Source organism: Pongo pygmaeus, chromosome 22 (genome assembly GCF_028885625.2).
Source record: "Pongo pygmaeus isolate AG05252 chromosome 22, NHGRI_mPonPyg2-v2.0_pri, whole genome shotgun sequence".
NCBI lineage: Eukaryota > Metazoa > Chordata > Mammalia > Primates > Hominidae > Pongo > Pongo pygmaeus.
The window spans coordinates 47,664,458-47,686,615 of NC_072395.2; the positions used below are offsets into that span (position 1 = coordinate 47,664,458).

The 22,158-nt window shown below is 44.1% G+C and overlaps 1 protein-coding gene across 8 annotated transcripts in view; it reads right to left on the minus strand.

The window, feature by feature from the left end:
• The window catches only part of RUNX1 (RUNX family transcription factor 1), a 260,858-nt gene that overhangs the window by 6,646 nt on the left and 232,054 nt on the right, over window positions 1-22,158 (minus strand). For all 8 annotated transcript variants that reach the window (XM_054468825.2, XM_054468831.2, XM_063659698.1 and 5 more), the window contains one exon: window positions 4,747-4,908. In XM_054468825.2, the coding sequence (XP_054324800.1) occupies window positions 4,747-4,908 (162 nt within the window). The remainder of the gene's footprint in view (window positions 1-4,746; window positions 4,909-22,158) is intronic.

Consider the following 22,158-nt stretch of genomic DNA (forward strand, 5'->3'; position numbering starts at 1 on the left):
AAACTCACTTTGTTACGACTGTACATTATTTTGTTAGGATTATGCATTTACAGTTTCACCAACTGGCTTTAGGGCTGTCCTGTGGTTCACTGGCTCTCTCTGCATTTTTCTTACCTACAGGCCGCCCTTGGGAACTACGGAGGATTTGTGTACTAGGCAGGGTTCCCTATGTCTGTAGATCAGAGTTTCTCAACTGTTGACACTGTTGACATTTTGGGCCAGATCATGATTTGTTGGGGTGAAGGGGGGCTGTCTTGTTCATCGTAGGATGTTTGGCAGCATCTCTGCTTTACCCATTAGATGTTAGTAGCATCGCCCGCCCCTCTTGTGACAACTCAGAATGTCTCCAGACATTGCCAGATATCCTGCAGGTGGGGGGATGGAAGCAAAGTCACCCCAGCGGAGAACCACCACTGCAGATGTAGGAGTGCACCCTGGAGAGTTCAGGTTCCTCAGAATTATTCATTAAATGACCAGGCTAGGACTCTCCTCTTTATATCAGCAAATCCACAGACAGCAACAAACAGTAGAAACATGAACTCATTGTTTTAAAATGTGAAGTTCTCAGATCAACACACAAAATAACTCTTAAGCTCAGATGGCATGTGGCCTGTGTCCTTTTGAGTTCAGGCTGATAGAGAAAGTTGATGGAACCAAAAGCTTGCTCTGAAAGGAAAGCTACCAAGGTGGATTAATCTGTTTTTGGAAGGCATCGGCAGTTGATCAACTTCCTCATATTTCAAGCCTATTATTCCAGCAGGGAGAGCTAGTGTGTTTTCTCTCTCTCTCTCGCTCTCGCTCTCTCATCTATTCCACACCCCATCCTCCCTCCCTCTAATGGTCTTTTATTGCTCTAACACATTTTTAAAAATGAACTCTTCTGTACCTTTGGGGTGAATGTGATGAGGGGATACACTCCTCATCAGAGGTAATTAAAGTTTATAGAAACAGCCCAAGTCTGTAGCAGATCCCTTCACTAATGAGGAAACCAGGAGTCTGACTTTCAAACACTCCTGTTAATCTTTTCAAAGCCAGGCAGACATGTGGGCAGGGAAAAAGTTGTAAACGGACAGTGGTTCTGAGGCTGCCCTTCCTTGGCCACACTCTAGTCATTCTCAAGCCAGGCCACACCTCATTCCACAGGGTTCATCCCTGCCCGCTCATTGGGGCCATCTGTGAGCAAGCCCTGTGTCACTTGTTTTTGCTGACATGGAGAGCTGTGACATGTTTGAGAGTTAACAGGAAGCTTTACTCCATTTTTCCATTTAGATTTATAGAGTCTACAGAGAAGCTGGGACAGGAGGAAAAGCATTAGGCAAATACACTCAGTTTGTTGTCATCTGATGCAATACTCTGGACACAAATAAATGACTCTACCCATTATTCCTCTTGCTTCATTTGCCCTGAGACAAAAAGGTGAATCCACTGGAAAATGAATGAAAGTTCACCCTGTTTTACAGCAGTGTCTGGACATGCTCTGCCAGTAGGTTCCAACTACTACATGGTAATGTGGTGATGGTACCAAGTTACTGGAATCCGGAGTGAGTCCGTGATTTGTCATGGACATAAGTACTGGAATGATGTTACAGTCTCAGCTGTTGGGGGAAAATAGTTCTTTCACTTGTGAGCAGAACATCCAAAAGAAAGAGCTGGAATGCTGCCTAGGATCCTTCTTCTATGTACACACGAGCAACGTCATACTACAAAAGACCATCCATTTGGTCAAACTATCTTTTTTACACACATTTTGATAATAAGATACCTTAGGCCCTCTAGATATGCTCAGATTCAAATGCTATATTCAAATGTTGGTTTTCATCTTTGTGTCTTGTCTCAGATCCCTTATTCAGACCCATCAGTCTGCGCAATTCACCCATCTAGCCATAGCTCTTCTGTCCTTTTGGCTGGCCTAGTGTCCCCTGATTCAGCAACAGTGTGGGGGGAGTTGGGATCCCCTGATATTCACAGGGAGTTTTTAAGAGTAGGAAATCTGGGGCTTAGGAGGTCCAGGTATTTTGGTTGGAAGTGTTTTCCCATTGATGGGGCTAAATATTTGCCATGACAGCTCAAGTCTTCGCTCTCCAGCTTGACATGGATGAAAGCAGCCTCGCTACAGGGCCCCTCCTACTGCCCCCAGAGGATTAAACAACCTGAGCAGGTAATGGCTGCCTTAAAAGGAGCTTTTGCATGAATCAGATTAATGCATGCTGTCTGTCGCCCAGGTTGGCAGCTAAACATTAATTTTTTTTGAAAAAGAAAAGTAAACCTCTAGATGACAACTCTTTTCAGACAAGGTGTGGAGTCTGTCTGCAAAGGATAGAGAGAGAGACAGACAGAGTCCAAGTCCCCAGCGCAGAAGGAAGCCCAGGTGGGGCTGGGGCCGGGAAGAGGGGCAGAGCACAAAGCTGTCGGGCTGGATTAAAAGGCAAAGCAGCCACAGAGCAGTGTCAGGTTCTCAAAGCTGTCGGCCAGGCAGCCACTTTCCTTTTATGTATTCCACCCCCCTCCTGCCTCCAGGTTTATGACAACACTTTTCAGGCCTGTGCTCCAGGCTTGATTTCTCAGAGGGAGTTCTGCCAAATTGAAGAGCAGTCTCCCATACTGTTCTATGCCACTGTGAAAGCTCATCTGGAATTCTGTCCTCCCTCCAAAAAGAAAAGAATCATTCTTGGGTTCGGAAATGGGGCATGGTTTTTATCTACTTCACACTCCCATGCCATAAAATGTTCTCTGTTACTCTTTGGGTGACTGAAGTCCAGGATATTCACAAATGTAACTGTGATATGGGACTTTGGAGTGCACATGTTACTCATTCCTTTTATTTAAAAAGTCACCCTTCCATCTGAACACCAGTCAGCTGGAGGAGTTGGCCCCTAGGGTTCTTGGACTATAATGTGCTGATCTTGGGTAATGACCAAGTCAAAAGACTTATGTAATAAATTCCGAAGGATAGACCCATAGCAGGAACATTCGAAGGAGAACAGGCATTATTTCAGGTGAAGACCATAGCTGGTGGGCAGAGGGGTGCCCTGAGAAGAATCAGTAAAAGCTGACAAGTGCCTTTGCTCTTGAGGGATAAGCTTCTAGAAACCACAAGCTAAACAAGATGCCATGATACCTGTGCTACTCTCAATGCCTTAGAGCAGAATGTACCGTGAAAATATTGGCACTAATGGCCAAAAGTAATGTGAAAACCGAGCACTTAAGTTGGTTTTCCTATTTTACTGTACCACCCAAGAATACTGGAAGGCAGTGGTTCTCACCTCGGGGCAGTTTTGCCCCTTGGGACATTTGGCAATGTCTGGAAACATTTTTTATTGTCCTAACTGGGGTGAGGGGGATGCTATTGGCATCTAGAGGCCAAGGATGCTGCTAAATATTCTCCGATGCTCAGGACAGACCCCCCAACAAAGAATTATTTGGCCCCAAATGTCAATAGTACTGCCGTTGTGAAGCTCTTAGAAGGCATTCTGTGAAGCTCTAAGCAGCAGCTAAGGCATCTGGTGAAACCTGAAGTAATCACAACTGTCTGGAAAACACAACATTACACAACATTTAAAATGGCAGACATGACTCCACTGCCCCTGTGCCTGCCCCCTAATCTGCTATAATCTGATCCCAAGAGCTGAAAAGCAAGACCCACCCCCTTCCCCCAACACACATGCAAGTGTGTTTGCAGGCATCATAACACTGAAGTTCTCTGAAGTATTTTCACAGTTTGGTGCAGCTCCAATTTCAAAGCCCCAAACACTAAGTTTCTTCTTTTGCCTTCAACAAAGGAATTTTTCTCTGTAACTCTGATTTCCCTGCCCACGAGCAAAGGTGAGTGCCAAGCCCAAAGGGCTCATAGGTTAAATGACTAATACTTAATGAGCTCATATTAACAACAATTATGCTAACCATGACACCTGAGTTTTTCATGCTGTTCCTCTGGCCTCTGTATGAACAGTGCTTAGTTGGAATGTCTGATTTGGGGTATACAGTCGGTTCTCTATATCCGTGGGTTCTGCATCTGTTTAACCAACCGTAGATCAAAAATATTATTTAAAAAAAAGGATGGTTGTGTCTGTATTAGACATATACAGACTTTTCTTCTTGTCATTCCCTAAACAATGCAGTATAACAAGTATTTACATAGCATTTACATTTTATTAGGTATTACGAGTAATCTGGGGATGATTTAAATATATGGGAGGATATATGTAAGTTATATATAAATATACCATTTTATATGAGGGACTTGAGCATCCATGGGTTTTGGTATCCATGGGGGGTCCTGGAACCAGTCCTGCATGGATACCGAGGGGCAGCTGTATTTACTTCCCATTCCACATGTACCCCCATGTGCTGTCCATGTGATCTGTGAAAATTTACCACCACCGCATGGACCAGTCCCATTAGTCCAGAATTCATTTGGAATAATGAGTCCCAAAAGTTGACTACTTTGGCTTTTTATATTGTTCTTAACCCTTCAGTCACCATCCTTTCTTGCCAAATGTGAACAACTTTAGAATGTCTAAGGAACCTACTTCTCCAAGCCACTTCTGCCTTCACATCCACAATCTCTGCCTCTTATGTATCCAAGAAAATCAGTGCATGGGCATGGGACTCAGAGTAGAGATAGGTCACCTTGTCTTTAAACCATGTTTTACTCAATAATGTTCTGCCAACTCCTTCATGCACCTCTAGTCTCCTGGACCTTCCACCTCAGCTCAGCTGCAAAGGATGTATTTTCAAGTGGCTTACTTGAGAGTCGACTGGAAAGTTCTGCAGAGAGGGTTGTCATGCCGCTGGCACGTCCAGGTGAAATGGGCGTTGCTGGGTGCACAGAAGGAGAGGCAATGGATCCCAGGTATTGGTAGGACTGATCGTAGGACCACGGTGGGGATGGTTGGATCTGCCTTGTATCTGAAGAGAATCAGAAAGGTCAATTATATGTAAAGTGGGGTGGGATTTAAAAAATGTCTTTTAATAAGGAACGAGTGGCCCTTGTTCAAGTTGTATGTACGTGGCCTACGTACCAGGGTTTACTAAGCCTACTCAAGTCCAAGTATCTGCTTCTGTTGGATTATTTTCCCCCAGAAGAGACTGAATTCTTGGAGATTTTCACCTGATAACTATTCCTTCCAAAGGTTTTATTTAATCATGCTAACAATGATGAGAGGAATGGATTACACTTTCAAGGTAGAGGTATTAATGTCCAGACTGTTGAACTGCAGCACTTGAGAACTTCAAGTATCATATGACTGCTGACATGATTTCGGCTTTGCCAATAATTACAATTATCATCATCAGAAACATTTTATAAACTCAGGGGATCACCTATCTGTGTTCGGTAAGAATGTAGAGTTTTGGGCTTTTTTTTTCATACCTTTACCTTGGGCAAAAAGTATTCCATAGGCTGGTAAATGTTTTATATTAAGGCGAATTCTCTCCCAAGGATGACAGGAAAGAAGGTCTGGCTGGGAAACTGGCAATGAGGTCTAATGACTAGTTCACAAACCCAGCAGTGGAACTGGCCCTATCAACCCAAGCCTTCTGTTCCTTTTCAGGACTTCAAGTTTGCAACTTTTAAAAGTCAGAGTTTTTAGCAGGTATTTTATAGATTGCCATTATAAGAGGTCTGGGATAGAGAAGAGACAAAAGTCTGACTTCAAAAGATTTAGACAAAATGGATTTTATCAATTTGACTCCAGCATTCAAAGGAGTCTTAATTTTCAAAAGCATCATACTGTTTGCAGATGAAAAGGAGGAGGAAAACCAACTCTATTCTTAGGCAAATGTGTAAGGAAACTTAAATTGGACACTGTCCCACTAGAAGACAGTTTTACATTTCTTTGGAGTTAAACATTAATTTCTCTTTATGTCCCACCTTTGTGGACAAAGATAACAGTGAACTACCATAACTCCCAAGGGTCTTCATAGCCAGAGCTTCATGATCCTGCAAGTAGCAGTGTAGGAAGAGCAGACTTCTTTAGGAAAATACTGGGTATAAGTTTTGTATAGGTCAGGACATAAAGAAATGAGCTATTTCTGCTCATTATAAAATATTCAGATCTGCTTCCTCCAGGGGCTTTTCATTTCCAGCAGTTCAAGTTTGCCTTTCTGTTTATCTCTTTGAAGCTGCCACAGTGGATAACAGAATCAGACATTTGGAGACCCAAGTCTTCCTCCCCATTATTCTCCTGACAGCCTCCCTCCCTCATACTGATTCATTTCTTTCTTTTTTGTGTGTGAGTGAAAATAACTGATTTTTTAAGTTTAAAAAACCTGGTAGTTCCTGGGCAAATAGTTTAACTTGGAATCTTTGAAATCTAATATTAAAGAAAGGTCTTCATTTTATTCCAAATTTTAGAGGATTTAAAGAGGTGGCAAGGAACAAAAGGAGCTGGTCCATTTTAAACTCAGCAGAAAATAAATGTTCAACCTTGGCTGAAGCTCCTGTGTAATCTTACAGCTAACAGTGTTTCCAATAACTAAAGGCAAACAGAAATAGCAGACTGTTCAATATTCCCATGCTACTGCAAGTATTTTGCTCCAAGTGAAAAAAAACACATACTTAGATATTTTGTATAAGACATGCGTATATACTAGATACACACATTTACTAAGTGAATATATAGTACTCCAATATTTTAATCATTTTAAAAGCAAACAAAAGAGGTTTTAGAATTGTCATAAAGCCCCCTGGGGTGTGAATTGCGGTACAGTAATTCACGCCTTGTTGTGTAGACAGCCTCACACCTCTAACCCCATGTCTAAAGCCACACTAAGCATAAAGTATTATGCCATGATTCATGCTCTGTCATGTTTTACTGTAGTGAAAAAGTTGTGCTAGGCTTTTCTAAACTCATAATTAAACCATGCAAACGTTGCATAATATTTCACAGCCTTTAAAAAAATATGCTTTGGTAAAATGATCTTTATGATTAAAGTCCAAGTTCTATGAGTTTTTTTTTTTTTTTTAAAGACAGGGTTGCAGATTCCACATTTTCTGACTTCACACCATAACTTAGCTTTTCAGGTGTGGGAGGGGAAGATGGCAGTCAACACCCCGAAGCCCACCCAACCCCCACATCAGTTTTCTTTCATGAGACCACAGTGACCTGTGCTTGGGTTCATTGCCAGTGGTGGGCCAGAAGGTGGGGATGGTGAGCCTCTGATGTTGGGGTTTTAGTTGTTTCCTCTTCTACCTGTGTTACTAACAGAAAACAAAAACAAAAAAAGGCCTGATAATATGGTGCATTCTGGGTTTAATATTCATTACTGTCTTTGGTCTGACAGGGCCAACATGAACTCGTGGGCCACCCGAGCACTGGACTAACAGGCAGGAGAGGTGGGCTCTGGGTCTTTCTGTCTGGTGAGCAACTGGGTGACACTGGATTACTCACTTACACTTTCTTATTCTCACCTCTGAAGGGAGGTGATCCCTAAATCCTTTCCAATGGTGACAGAGCAGGATTCTAATTCCAGTAGGTCCTACACAGTATTTCTTTGCTTTACTTGTACATTAAGCAGAGTCAGGGAAGAATCAGATGTGGGGTGAAGAGTGGTGCCTGTAATAATAAATTTGTGTATTCTGGGAAGAGGAAGTAGAGGGGAGAAAGATGGGAGTTATCCAGAAAAGGCTCCAGGCTGAAGAAGAGAACCACTGTAAATCATTCTCCAGAGCACAGGGCTACTTGTTCTTGAAAGAGTTGCCTCTGATAAGTCAATCCATCTAAAAGAACAAAAGCTTATTGAACACTTACAGTGTGCCAGGAATGTGCTAATTTATCTAGTAGGAGAGTGATGAATAAGACCAATATGGTCCCTGCCCCACAGGCACTTACAGTCAGTGAAGATCCCAGGATCTTGTGATGCTTGGAAAGGCATCTTCCTGTTGCATTAATCATCATACTGGGTGTTGCTTCATTCATTTATTCATTCATATGTTCATGAAATTACTTTTTCATTCACTCATATTTCCAACAAACATTTTTGCTTCACTGTTTTGGGGACTCACTAGTGAATGGAAGGTTCCTGCCTTCTGGAAGTTACAGCTACTAGGGCGCCTAAGGGCTGTATCTGGGCTAACTGCTAGATTAGCTGCCTAATTTGGACTTGCAAACAGCTGTTCCCAAGGTAGAAACAAGAACCCTAGTGGTATCTATTACATGCTTATGTTCTGCCTCTGAGAGGAGGAGACTAGGGAAAGCACCGAACTTAAATCACAGACAAATTTCAGTTTGCATCCTGCCTTCACCATAAACCAACTGGATGACCTTAGGAAGGTCACTTATTTTCTCTGATTCATAGTTAGAATTCTGACTTCAAAGGGTAATAGGAATAAGTGAGATAAACTATATGGAAAGCAAGTATCACAATTTCTGGCCATAGTAAATGCTCAATAAGTCTGAATAACCTTTATGATTATATTACTAAAAAGGAAAAGAAATCCATGCCAAGGGACTTATCTGATGTTCATTGGTGAGACCACACACATTTGCTCCAGAATAAGGCTCAAGTAATAGTGTTTTGTTCACAGCTACAGTCTTGACAGACACACTCTTCAGGCTGGAGAGGAGCTGGGCTCAGGAGATTAAATGGTAAAGGGGCAAGGAGATTGGAAATTTGGGATTAGGATGGAGAAGGCAGGAACTCAGTATCTCAACCAACTCATGTTTCTATTAAAAAATACTGGATTCAGGGCTGGGCGCAGTGGCTTATGCCTGTAATCCCAGCACTTTGGGAGGCCGAGGCGGGTGGATCACGAGGTTAGGAGATCGAGACCATCCTGGCTAACACGGTGAAACCCCGTCTCTATTAAAAATACAAAAAATTAGCCAGGTGTGGTGGTGGGTGCCTGTAGTCCCAGCTACTCGGGAGGCTGAGGCAGGAGAATGGCATGAACCCAGGAGGTGGAGCTTGCAGTGAGCCAAGATCGCGCCACTGCACTCCAGCCTGGGTGACAGAGTCAGACTCTGTCTCAGAAAAATAAAGTAAGTAAATTAAAAAAAAACAAACAAACACTGGATTCAAAAATTTAAATTTGAGCCTTTATGCATACTGGTTTTCCAGGCTAAATGATGTCTGATGCAGCCACTTTACTGAGGCCATTTTGTGATGGGTTATTTTCAGCTTTTTAATAATCAATAATGGGTAAAACAGGCCTTCTACTCCTTGATCCCCATTCCCTTCCATTTGAAATGGGAAGTTAGGGATAAGGTAGAGTTGAGGTTAGTGGTGAGCTCAGAGGTGTACATGGCATATATCACATGAGAAGAAAGGAGAGTGCTTTTATCTTTCGATGCAGCAATATTAAAATGTCTCTAGAGTCAACAATGACCCTTTTAAATAATTCATGTCCGAATGTCCTGCTGCTTTTAGTTTCAGTTCCAAAATGTAAAGACCTTGAGAGTCATCACTCTTGTTTTTATAAGAAAAAATGCTGAACAAACTGAAAATCCATGACTTTTCTTAAGTCCAATGGAAAGCTGAAGTTGCAGGGCAAACTGCCACCCCAAATTCTGAGAAGCAGGCAAATATAGAGAATCACAGTGAGGTCTGCTTGCTGGGAGCAGAATTTCTGAATTCATAAACTGATGAGAACACTTAATGGTGATTTTGACAGATTGCTAGAGGCTGAGTACAGACTAGTGTGAGAGTGAGACACTCCTAGGGGCTACAGTTTCAGGAGGAAGTGCACTGTTGTGGGTTTTTCATTCAGGAACTCCACCAGATTCTCACAGGATCCAATATGTTATTGTAACAGTGGGTTACGGCTGAAAGAGCTTCAACATATTGACTAAGGAGGAGTTCATAGAGAAGCTCACAGATGACATGGGAGACAAAAACAAGGACACTAGAGGAATTTGAAGTCTCTGGTACCTTCTGCAAACATTAAATACAGCCCAACTCTTGGTTACATGAGAATAATAACTCATGCTAAAGGCCTACTAAGTTCCTATTGCCTGATAAATCATGTTAAACTTTCAATAAAAAAAGGGTACAAGACAGGCAAGAAAAAACGCAGTCTGAAGAGACAAAGCAAGCATCAGAACCAGACCCAGATGTGACACAGATTTTGGAATTACCAGACAGGGAATTTAACAATGATTAACATGTTAATGGCTCTAGTGGAAAAAGAAGACAACGTGCAAGAAGAGATGGATGATGTAGGCAGGGAGATGGAAACTTTTTTTTTTTTTGAGACAGTGTCTCACTCTGTCACCCACACTGGAATGCAGTGGCACAATCTTGGCTTACTGCAACCTCCGCCTCCTGGGTTCAAGCGATTCTCCTCCTCAGCCTCCCGAGTAGCTGGGATTACAGGCACCTGCCACCACGCCCGGCTGTTTTTTTGTTTTTTTTTGTTTTTTTTTTGTATTTTTAGTAGAGACAGGGTTTCACCATGTTGGCCAGCTTGGTCTCGAACTCCTGACCCCAGGTGATCCACCCACCTCGGCCTTCCAAAGTGCTGGGATTACAGGCGTGAGCCACCGTGCCCAGCCTGGAACTCTTAACACTCAAAAGCAAATTCTAAAAACCAAAAGCACCCTAACAGAAATGAGGAATGGCTTACTTAGTAGACAGGACATGATGAAGGAAAGAACCAATGAACTTGAAGATACAGAAACTCACCAAACAAAAAGATAAAGAGGAAAAAGAAAGAACATCCAAGAACTGTGAGAAAGTTTCAAAACGTGTAACGTGTAATTGGAATACCAGATGGAGAAGAAAAAGAAAACAGTGGAGGAAATATTTGAAGTATTAATGGCTACGAATTTTCCAAAATTAATGACAGATACCAAACCACAGATCCAGAAAGCTCAGAGAACACCAAGCATAATAAATACCAAATCTATACTCAGGCATATCATATTTAAACTGCGGAAAACCAAAGAGAAGAGAAAATCTTGAAAGAAACCAGACAGGGGAAAAAGCCAACACCTTACCCATAGAGGAACAAGGATAAGAATTACATCATCTTTCTTTTCAGAAACCATGCAAACACAAAGAAAGGAGAATAAATAAAGTGTTGCAACAAAAAAGCTACCAAACTATTACTCTGCATCCAGCAAAATTATCCTTCAAATTCAAAGAAATAAGGATATTTTCTGACAAACAAAACTGGAATAATTCATTGCCAGCTGACCTGCCCTATGAGAAATGTTAAAAAGAACTGCATAAAAAAGGAAGAGCATTAGAAAAGTACTATATTAAGGTAAAATTAAGTTTTATTTTTCTTAACCGATCTGAAAGATAACTGTTTACAATAATAGTAACAAAGTATTGAGTGATTTATAGCATGTGGATAAATAAAAGGCAGTAATGATATAAACAGGAAGGAAGAAGTGGTAGAGTGTTATTTGATGCTAGATGTACGTTAGTTATACATGTATTTTTCAAACTCTAGGGCAGTAGCTAAAAACATTTTTAAAAAGAATGATTAATATGCTAACAGAGGAGATAAAATGGAATCATATAAGAGGTTCAATTAAACCTATAAAAGGTAGAAAAAGAGGTGTGGGGGAAGAATCAGGTGCAACAAATATAAAAGTTATAAATATGATTGATACTACTCCAGTTATATTAATACTTAGGTTAAATATGAATACTCTAAATGCACCAATTTAAAGACAGAGATTGTCAGTGTGGATTAAAAACAAGACTCAACTACATATTGTCTACAAGGGACCTATTTTAATTAAAAATATTCATACAGATTACAAGTAAAGGGATGGAAAAAGATACACCATGCTAACACTGATTGAAAGAAAGCCAGAGCAGCTATGTTAATTTTATACAAAGCTGACTTCAGAGGAAGGACAATTTTCAGGGATAAAGAAGGGAATTACATGACAATAATGTGGGTGAATTCTCTAAGAAGACAGCATCTTTAATATATGTCCACCTAAAAACTGAGTGTCAAAAAACATGAGGCAAAAACTGATAGAACTACATGGAGAAATAGGTAAATACGCTATTACAACTGGAAACTTCAACAACCCTCTTTCAGTAACTGATACATCAAGCAGGCAGAAAATTAAGACACAGTTGACCTAAACGGCACTACCAGTCAACTTGATCTAATTAACATTTATGGAATACTCTGTCTAACAGCAGAATACACATTCTTCAGCTCACATGAAACATTCACCAAGATAAGCCATATTCTGGGCCACAAAACACACTTTAAGATCCTTAAAAGTGTAGAAAGCACACAAAGTATTTTTTCAGACCACATGGATTTAAACTAAAAAGCCAATAATAGATAACTGGAAAATCTCCAAGTATTTGGAGATTAAACAACATACTTCTACATTAGACATGGGTCAAATAAAAAGTCTCAAGAGAAATTAAAAAATGTTTTAAACTAAATGAAAATACAACTTATTACAATTTTTGGATGCAGACAGAGAAGTACTTAGAGGGAAATTTATAGCATTGAATACATATATTAGAAAAGAAAGATCCAGAATCAGTCACTGAAGCTTCTACCTCAGGAGACTGGAGAAAATAGCAATACAGACCTCAAGCAAGCAGAAGAGAAGAAATAATAAAAATTAGACTAGGAACCAATGAAATTAAATACAGGAAAATAATAGAGAAAATCAATAGAACAAAAAATCTTGTTCTTTGAAAAGTTCAAAACATCCCTCTTTGACCTTGAGCTCCCCACAGGCGCTGGGAGAAGATGGATAGAGACCCCTCCTGGCCCTCCTCTGACTGTCCACTCTAGGGTCTTTTAAACACCCACCCTCGGAAGCTGGGTTTCCAACAGCACCCCTTGAGCGGTGGCACCCTCCTTCATCCTGGGCCTGGAGAAGGTTATAGTTAGAAAGCCCCTTCCTTGATTATGTGGCTGACATCTTTAAAACGCCAGGTCTTTCAGTCATCTCTCAGAGCTTTTTAAAAATAAAAGTCACATAGACCACACGCTTCTACCATCTATTTTTGAAAAAGGCAAATCAGCTTGGTGAACATATAAACCCTAGGGGCGGCCCTGGTTATTTCCCTGGAGGAATTTTTTCCCTCCTTCAGCCTGGAGGAAGGTAGGGACGTTCCCAGGGTTCCCTCCAGATTCACCTCAGTCATGGAGAGCTGGTGTAATGCCCTCTTGGAGACCTCAGAACAACACAACAGGATGTGACTCAGGACTCAGAGATGTGAGTCAGTTTCCAGGGTGATGTGTTAGGGCGAGCCCCAGTGGTGGTTTGCATCTCACTGTCTGGGACCCCTGGGAAGAAAGGGCTAGGCTCCCTTGCAGACAAAGGGGGTGACCCCAGATGCTTCCCAGCATCACACCTGTCAGAGGTGTGTGATGTCAGGGGCCTTTCAGAGTCCCTGGGGGTGGGTGACTCTGCTGTGAAAGGGACATTTCCCTGAAAGTTCCACTGTCTTTGAGAAGCAGTGTTTCCTCTGGCCTCTGCAGCAGGGAGCAAAGCTCCGGCACAGCACAAGTAAGAAGAGCAGTCACCTATTCCTACTACAGGTACCCCCAGGTAGCAGACACCGGCTCAGCACACTGTTGCTATATCATTGAAATCCCATGATAACATGAGTCAGTCAGGCACCAGCTCTGGATCCTGGAAAAAAGGGAGGTTGTGAAACAGCTCCAGGATTTGCCGTCTCTGGCCGGCTGCAGACATCTTGGTTAGTCATGTGTAGCTCAGATGCATTCATTGTTCCAGCAATTACTTTGAAGGGAAGCAGTCAGACCAAGCAGGGGCAGAACCCTGCCTGGGTATGCTGTTTTAAAGGCCTCAGGTTTTGAGGGATCCCATCCTCACTGCCGACCTGCCAGCCTGGGAGGTGGCAGGCTGCCTGCGGGAGGGAAGAAGGGAGCCCTGTGGCTGCCTCTCCACCACTCCCTGCTTCCGGGACCCGTATTCATCACCTCGCCGGGGAAGCTTTGTGGCTAGGGCCCTGTGAATCAAGAATGCTGGTTCCTCACATCAGGCTGCCCCCAACCCTGCTGGTTCACCCTGGAGTCCTTTTCTTTTCAAACCTCTGTTTCCTCACCTCTAAAAATGGGGGTAACCAGGCTCACTTGCCTCACAGGTGTGAGAGTTAATTAATGTTTGTGGGGCAGCTTTGAGATCCACAGATGAAAGGTGCTCTATAAACGCAAAGTGCAATTCCTCATTAGCACTGTCAGACGGTTCCCAGGGGAAACAGTTCACCCTGCACCACGAGGCTGCTAACCCTCAGCCAGATGAGTCTGAGACACGTCTGGAAAAAGGCTCCGTATTTAGGCAGAGTGCTTTTGGAGGGAGGGTTCAAGGATAGGTCACTAGCTTCCAGAAAAGGTGGGTGTTTTTAGAACATGTCTCATTCTCGGTTGGCATCGTGTCCCTGAGGCAGAGGGAGAGTGGCCTTCAGTGCACACTGAAGGGACCACAGTTCAGAGGGAACAGAAGGCACCTTCTGGTTTCTGCTGCCTCCTCCCTTGCAGACAGATTCTTTCTCTGTACTTTGTTAAATAAACATTTGTTGCAGACATCTTTTCCATAAGGATCTTCTGCACTCCCCACTTTCTGCACCTCTGCCCCCCATATACAACTTTCCAGCCCTGAAGGAGCTCTACAGACAGGTTGGGTAAATTCCTGCAACACCAGCACATCATGGATGTTTAGCTTCTTCCACGGCCACCCTATTTATTCCCTTCCACTCCTCCATGTCCTTCTTCTCCAAGAGGGTAAAGACGACTTTCTGCTCCCTTCCACTCCTCTGGCACCTTTGCCCTGCTTAGTTCCTTGAAAAAGATGAGCCAGAAATATTGTGTTGAGGGCTGGGATATCTCAAGCAGCCTCCATCCTGAGACTGGACCCTTGGTGGAGAATGAGGATACTCACTCCAGTAAAACAAATCACTGACACCTCAAGTGGGAGCTGGGAAGCTTCAAGCAGAAGAGGCACAGCATCTCCCAGGACTGCACACAGCTAAAGAAACAGAATTTTCTGAAGAACACTCCATTGAGGTGGCATCTGATATCAAGAGGACTGTGCACGTTCGATAGTCTATGCTTGGAATGCCCGGGTTGGGAGACCGTCATCTCCAACCTGCAGTCCAGGCTGGGCATGGAAGGCCATGCTTTCCAGCCAATCTCCACTGTGCTGATGAGGGGCCGGTGGGATTTCCTAGAGAGGCACCTGTGATATCTCTGGCTAAACAGATACAGTTAAGAGCTGTCCCTGGGGCAGATCATATTAAGTTAACATGGCTGAGATTTGCCAGGGTCCATGTAATGCCTTAGGGTATCAGCAGGCAAGAAAAAAAAAAAGAAGTGACTTTATGTTTGGGACTGCAGAGGCTACAAAATGATGAACCCCCTAACCTATGAGTTGTCGATATTGGAGAATACGATGCTTTTGAGCCCAGCTCAGATGGAGATCTGTTCCACACAGGTGTGTGTCATACCAGGTTGCAGCCTGGGCTTCCTCTGGCGACTACCCCATCCATCTCTGCCACCACCCCAGCCCTCTGCGCCCGAGTGCTGTCCCTGAGCCAGACCTCTGGTGGGAGAGGCTGAGGGGGCATGGAGCAGTGATCCCAAAAGCCCTTCTCTACACAAACCCAACCACGGGTTTCTCAGTGGGCATTCTCCTACCTGCAGCCTTAGTTTTTACTTTGGCACTTTTTTGATGTTGTAAAATGTTAGAACTGTTTGAAAAATTCTAGAGTGGCTTGAAGCCCAGCAAGCAGTCTCTGTTGTCTTCTGCTCCCATATGACATGGGCCCTAAGGCAGGCTTATTGGATTTTATGCCAGGGATTCTGGTTTTAAGCAGCAAACTCTGAGGCATGGCATTCTAATAAAATCAGAAGAAAAACTCATATGAATGGGGGAAAAGGAGAATTCAAAACAATAAACATGAAATATGGCTTAACATAAAGATGCCTTTGTTTGTTCTGGCCCCATTTTCAGGATTTGGGAACCTCATCCCAGAGCTGTCTCTCTAAAAGCCAAATGGGATTCAGTAAGGATACAATAAGGGCATAGTTCTGCAGTCTGAGAGGTGAGGACAGAGACCCTAGCAAGCTAGCGCACACTCACAGTGTGCTGAAGCAAGTAACTTAATGCCTTGGAGACTCAGTTTCCCCCCATGAGGAGATGTTATTGCATCTGTCCCTTAGATTCCTGGGAGGGTGAAATGTGCCCCTCTGCCCGATATTGTCAATGCAGTAGCTGGCACCTTGGAGGCAGGAAACAGTCTTCTCTCCCCTGCCCTTCCAGGAAAGGATAACAGTGACTGGAGAGTACTGTTGGCTTAGCTGGTTGGTGCTCCAGGTGACAGAAGAGGGAGAGGCTTGGTCTCACAAAGCCACCAGAAATGAGACCTTCCTTAGGCAGCCAGAGTTCCAAGGTGCACTATTCCAGCGGGGTAGCACATGCACCGCTAGGATGCAACATAAGCCCTTCCTCCTGCAGAGCAGCCTCCTTCACAGGGAGCACCAAAGCCACCCTGCAGAACACAGCTGCGTCAGGGCCTCACAGCAGTGTTGCACCGTGCCAGCCACAACATAGAATCTGAAAGCTGCATTTTACAAATCGAGGATTCATTGCTGTTTGTCTTCTGAAGTGTGACCCACAATGAATGCCAACCGTTCTTTCTTTAAGAGCTTCCATTCCACGCTCCCAATTTGAAGGATATCCTGACAAAGGGAAGTAGAATTCCCCAAGTGCAAGTGCCTCGTCCCCTTCAATAAACGCTAGTGAAATCAAAGGGCTACTTCTGTGCTCTCTTCCTCTGCTTTTCTCATGCAGTCCTCCCATCTGACTACCTTGTCACAACTCTTCTTTTCCTACCTGCATCCTCTTCACCTTGTTTTCCTTTCCCACACATCAGGCCAAGGCTTCTAGAATTCCTTGCAGCAAGAGCTGGAGGACAGAACCTCAGGGAACTGCCCTGTGGGAATGCTTCGTGTCGTCTTCTACACGCCCTCTGACCTGGCCACTGCACACAGGTCTTTCACTCTGTGTGATTCCCTGGCTGCCCCTTCACCTCCAAGAGCTCTGAACGGCTACAAAACTAGGAAGTCTCTGAATGTGCAGAACAATGAGTTTCTCTCTTTCAGTAGGGCCTTGCCACCCCAGTTGTTGTTTTTATTCCCCCCCCCCCCGATATGCTAGAGATAATGATAGATCCAGGAAGTATATTTTCTTCACACTAGGAGGGGCCTCGCCCACAACTGGAGACATGTCATTCGTGTCTTTACTGTCTGTTCTGATGGGAGCTCCTGAGAGATGGCAGGACAGGCAGCCTTCATTCCTAAACACAGTACCCTGCAGACCCACCTGCTCCAGCTTATTTTTCATAGACATATTTCTGGAGGAGTAGTGTTTATTATACCTCTGAAACTCAAGGCTTCTCCACGCACAGAAATAGCCTCCAAGAAATAGCCCTCCATACCCCCGAGAAATGCCCTCAAGAAACCTCCATGCCCCTGAGAAATAGCTCTCTTGCACCTCTCTATTTTTTGAAATTTCTTAAATATTTGTCATCAAGCAACAGAGTGAATAACAGGCTAAAATGTTCCCTCATTTGGTGACAAGTTCCTATGCAAGTTTTGAATTATTTGGAATAATTGGATTTCTTTGGCTTGTGAGCCAAGGGGAATCACTATCACTTTCTTCTATGGTATCAGACAACTCCCTCTTCTAAGTTCCCCTGCTGCAGTCTTCTCCCCTACCTTCATGTGAGATCTATACAAGGGGAATTTGTTCACTTAAGTTTGCAGCCATTTTGCACACCCCAAAGAGTTGACCTTGATGTGAACTAATTGGGATTGCAGTGGATTAATAACACAGGTTGGTGAGGTGGAATCTGCAGCATAAAGGAAACATTTGAAGATAAGAGCCATTTGTGCTTTCATAAGCTCATCCCTGGTGCTCTGAACAAAGGACACAAACTAATAAAGTCATATTCATCTAGGGGCAATCTACACTCGCTCGCCCCAAACTCTGATTCAGAAAGGCAAATGGAAATCCGCCAGAATTCTTTTAAACTCCAACACAGATCTCGATTTAAAAAATGACACACACAAAACCGCTTGGTAATAAGCAGACCTCTGATGATCTAAAGATCCACAGCTTCGTTTATTGACTTAGAGAAAGTAAATGGCATTTCAAATACAACCTTCATACTTTAATAGATTAGGTCACCCTGAGAAAGATGATACTCAGCCCAGGAGTGGGAAACCTCCCTCCAGAGAACTGCTTTGATTTACAAGGCCAAGGAAGGCTTTCTCATAGAAGCCATATACTTGGGCTAAAATGGAATAATTTTTTTTAAAAAAATTAAATGTAGAGGTTGAGATAGCAGAAAACTATGAAACTCTTGCTCAACAAGAGGGATGACCTATGGAAAACAGGAATGCTAGGACCTACAGAACTGAAGGGTCAAAACTGACTTACTACCAAGTTTAGATAGCTAAATAACTCACATTTTTTTCAGGCATTGAGATCCTGTGTATATTGACTAGAAGATCCTTGTGAATTTCCCAATTACTCTTAAATAGCGATCATCAAACGGGTGATTTCTCTTCCAGGGGATTTCTGGCAATGTCTGGAGACATTTTTGGTTGCCACAACTGGGGAAGGGAGAGTGCTACTGTCATCTAGTACGTGGAGGCTGGGAATGCTGCTCAACCTCCTACGATGCACAGGATGGCCCCTACAACAGAGAATGATCCTGCCCACAAGATCAAGTGTGCCCTAAAGTGTCAAAGAAAACCTTGCTCAGGGAAAGCACACACTGCCACAATGGTTTCAGCTACCATGATGACAAGATGGAAGATGTAACTTCCAGAGGTACTCTTCAGAGTCGGGGAAAGCTAACACAGCATTGTCCCCTGGGCGCAGTACAAATGAACCGAGGGGTATGAGGAGATGAAGTGTGTGGTGAGCACTTTCTGGAGCCCTTGTGAGAATCCTGGGTGGCTGCAGTCATGATGCACCCAGGGGGAAACTCCATCCCCATGTAAAGTTTAAGGCGACTGCTCTCTCAGTCTCATGGCCTGGCACCCAGACTTGGAGCTGGCATGTTGAGCCCTGGGTGAGCTGCAGGTGTGAACTACCAACAAGATTGCTCCTGAGCTGACCGTCGGTTTTGCCATCTGGGAGGGTACAGGCTAGCGCCTGCCTCTCCTGGGCTTCCTGGGCATGAGTCACATGTAAGTAGATAATGATGCAAATCACTGTCAACATTTCTTAAGGTTTCATTCTAAGGTCTTATGGAATGATAGAGCAGAAAGCAACCTCCGAGACAGCAGAGACAACCATGCCGGCCCCATCTCAGAGAAAGCTGCAGTGCAGAATGGTGAAGAGACTCCCTCTATTCTCCACAGCAGATTAGCAACAGAGCAGGGGCAGACCTTCTGGCTCTTTGTAGACTACTGCTTTAACTACATGATAGTTAGAAACTATAACCCTCCCATCAATCTAGTTACCATATACTGACAAAACAAAAAGACCTAGCTAAACCTCAAAAAAAGAAGTCATTGGAAAGCACATTGCCCAGATGGTTCTGGCGGGGAGCACCTTTGCCTGCTTATAGCTCTCCGAGATCCTGAGCTTGGTGAGATGGACTGGGAAGTCCTAACTTCATTTATGTCTTCTCTCCACCCTGAAACTATGCCAAAATGACCCCAAATCTCAAATAAAAGTTGGTGTCTATTGCTGTAAATGTACAAATAACCCAAAGTCAAAATCAGGGATGGAGGTTACCTTTTCTTTTGCCTTCTGTGTTTTGAGGTGGTCGTGGGGAGGAGGAAGGCTTTCAGGGACAAGCAGACGGCGACAGGGATCACATTGTCACCTGTATGCGCCTTTTCTTCTAATGGCCTTAAACTGCCAAGTGGCTGCAACTGCAGCGTGCTGATTTTAAACCCTTTTATGGAAAGCACCATCCCCTTTTCGACTAGCATCACTTAAAATAATGAGTTAGATGCACTTGTATTATTCTGTCTTTCAAGCGGATTAAATTCACAGGCTCGCTCTCCTCCAGTCTCGAAAGCTTTGGCCTGGCTGTCTCAACCTCCAGATTAGACTGATGAGCACAGGCCAGACAGCAATGAAACGCAATTACCCAGGCAAACTTTTGAAGGATTTGAGCCCTGGGGCACAGGCTGTTTACGAAAGACTAAAAGCACCGTTTGTGCTGAGCAGGACCAGTTGCCTCCGTCTTTTCCAGTTCTGGATCCTGCCTGCCACTGGACTGCAGGCAGGATTTCTGGGGGCCTGATAACATCAGGCTTCTGTCCACACCTCAGCACCTCAGGGTCTTTGCTCTGTTTTTCAACAAGAAAATGCAAGTACCAACAAAAGCCTATTATAACATCTCCCTTTGTGTTCACTGACTATCTCTCTCTCTCATTGATTTATTTTTTTGTATTGTGTACTACCGCGAAAAAATGCAGCCAGGAATCATCCTATAGCTGACTGGCTGTGTAACTTCTTTGGAAATGAACAACCTTTCCAAAAAACAGGAACTTCCCGTCTTCTTTGGAAAAAAAAATTAAAAAGCAAACCAGTCTCAACAGCACCTCTGAATTACTTTCCCCTTGATTTGAACAAAAGAGGTTTCAGAGGAACAGAGGTGGAGGGGAGAGAAGACAAAGAATGGGCAAAGGGAAGGTTGACAAGGAGAGTGACCACGGTCTCCCCTCTGCTGACCCACATTTTTTTTGTTTGTTTTAGACAACTGTGGGTGACACAGAGGTGTTGGAATGGTTCTTCATCTACCCGGCTGAAAATTAAAATGTAATTCTGCTAGGAGAATGGTGGGGAGGGGAGGGATTGGGGAAGGTTCCTTGGCTTTTGTAGTTGGTGTGGAGGAAGCACCAAGTGAAGCCGCAGGACGGCAGCACTGAAATGCTTCAGGCCTGGGGTTGGGGGTCCTGAAGCCCCCGCCATAGGGCAAAGGGTGGGTTTGGGAAAGAAGCTTCCATGAGGAGTGGGAAAATACGAGGGATAGCAAGAAAAAGAGTAAACTTAGAAGGATGGGTTTCAGAAGTGCTGGAACCAAGAACAATCTAGAATGCTTTTAGAGAAGGAGGCCACACAGGGGCACATCTGCACACCAAGGAAGGAGGAAGAATGCCACTGCCAGGAGCTAGCAGTGAGTAGGGGTTGGGGTCCAAGGAAGTGGTCGGTAAATCATGCACTCTTACTCTGGGGTCGAGATGTCTAACAAAACGTGGAAAGCAGGGTCAGGATTCAGAAGGCAGCCTCCGATGAGGCTGAGCAGTCTTTAGAGGAAGGAAGATGAAAAGAAAGAAGCTGGGACGAGAGAGTTTGGCCTCAGGGAGGGAATGGCAAAGGGCAGGGGGGCTCACTAGCTTAGTTAGCAGAAGGCTGTGAAAGTGATGAGGGCCAGAAAGCCAAGAAGCACGGAGACTTCCTAGGCTCCTCCTCATCACAAACAAGAAGGGAAAGGGCCCAAGAAAGGGCAGGTGGTGCCAGCTAGGCTCTCCCCCCAGGTTCCCAGCTGGGATCTGGGAAAGGAGAAAGAAAGAATGGAGAAAGGAAACAGCCAAAGGGCCCCAGCAGAGAGTTGGTGCTTTGTAAGGAAAGAAATTGTTTAGGGCAGGAGATTCTGAAATTAACTTAAAACCTAAAATAAACAGTTTTGACTTGCTGTCCCAGGAGCAAGGAAAAATTCTTCCTTAACGACTTATGCACCCCTTTCTCTGCAGCTCTGGGCTAGGTTCGTGGGGGTCCTGGGAAAGAGAGAGAGTTCCTGCCCACCTGGAAGTCTCCTTCCAACTTGTTGATCTCAGAACCCTGATGTGCTCTGGGGAGAAGAGTGTGTAGTGGGTGGGGGCACGTTCAGGGTTGCCTGCCTGGATGGCATCTCATCGGTGGTGGTTGAGTTTTTACTATCTTACAGCACAGATGGTGGGAAATCATAGCCATGACAGTTGGTGAAGCGTCACTCAAACATGCAGCCTATCTGGTAACAGCAGAAGGCAATGTGTGGGGAAATGCCAAAGTGACAGAGACCAACAGATCAGTCAGGAGTCGGGAAGGGAGTCAGTCTGGGCCTCAGTGAGGACAAAGATGTTCTGGAGGAGATGGGGCAGGTGAGGTGCCCTGAAGAATGGCAGGATTCGGGGATGTGGTGGGGAGGAGAGAAAGGAACTTTCTGGGTAGGCATCCAGCATGGACCAAA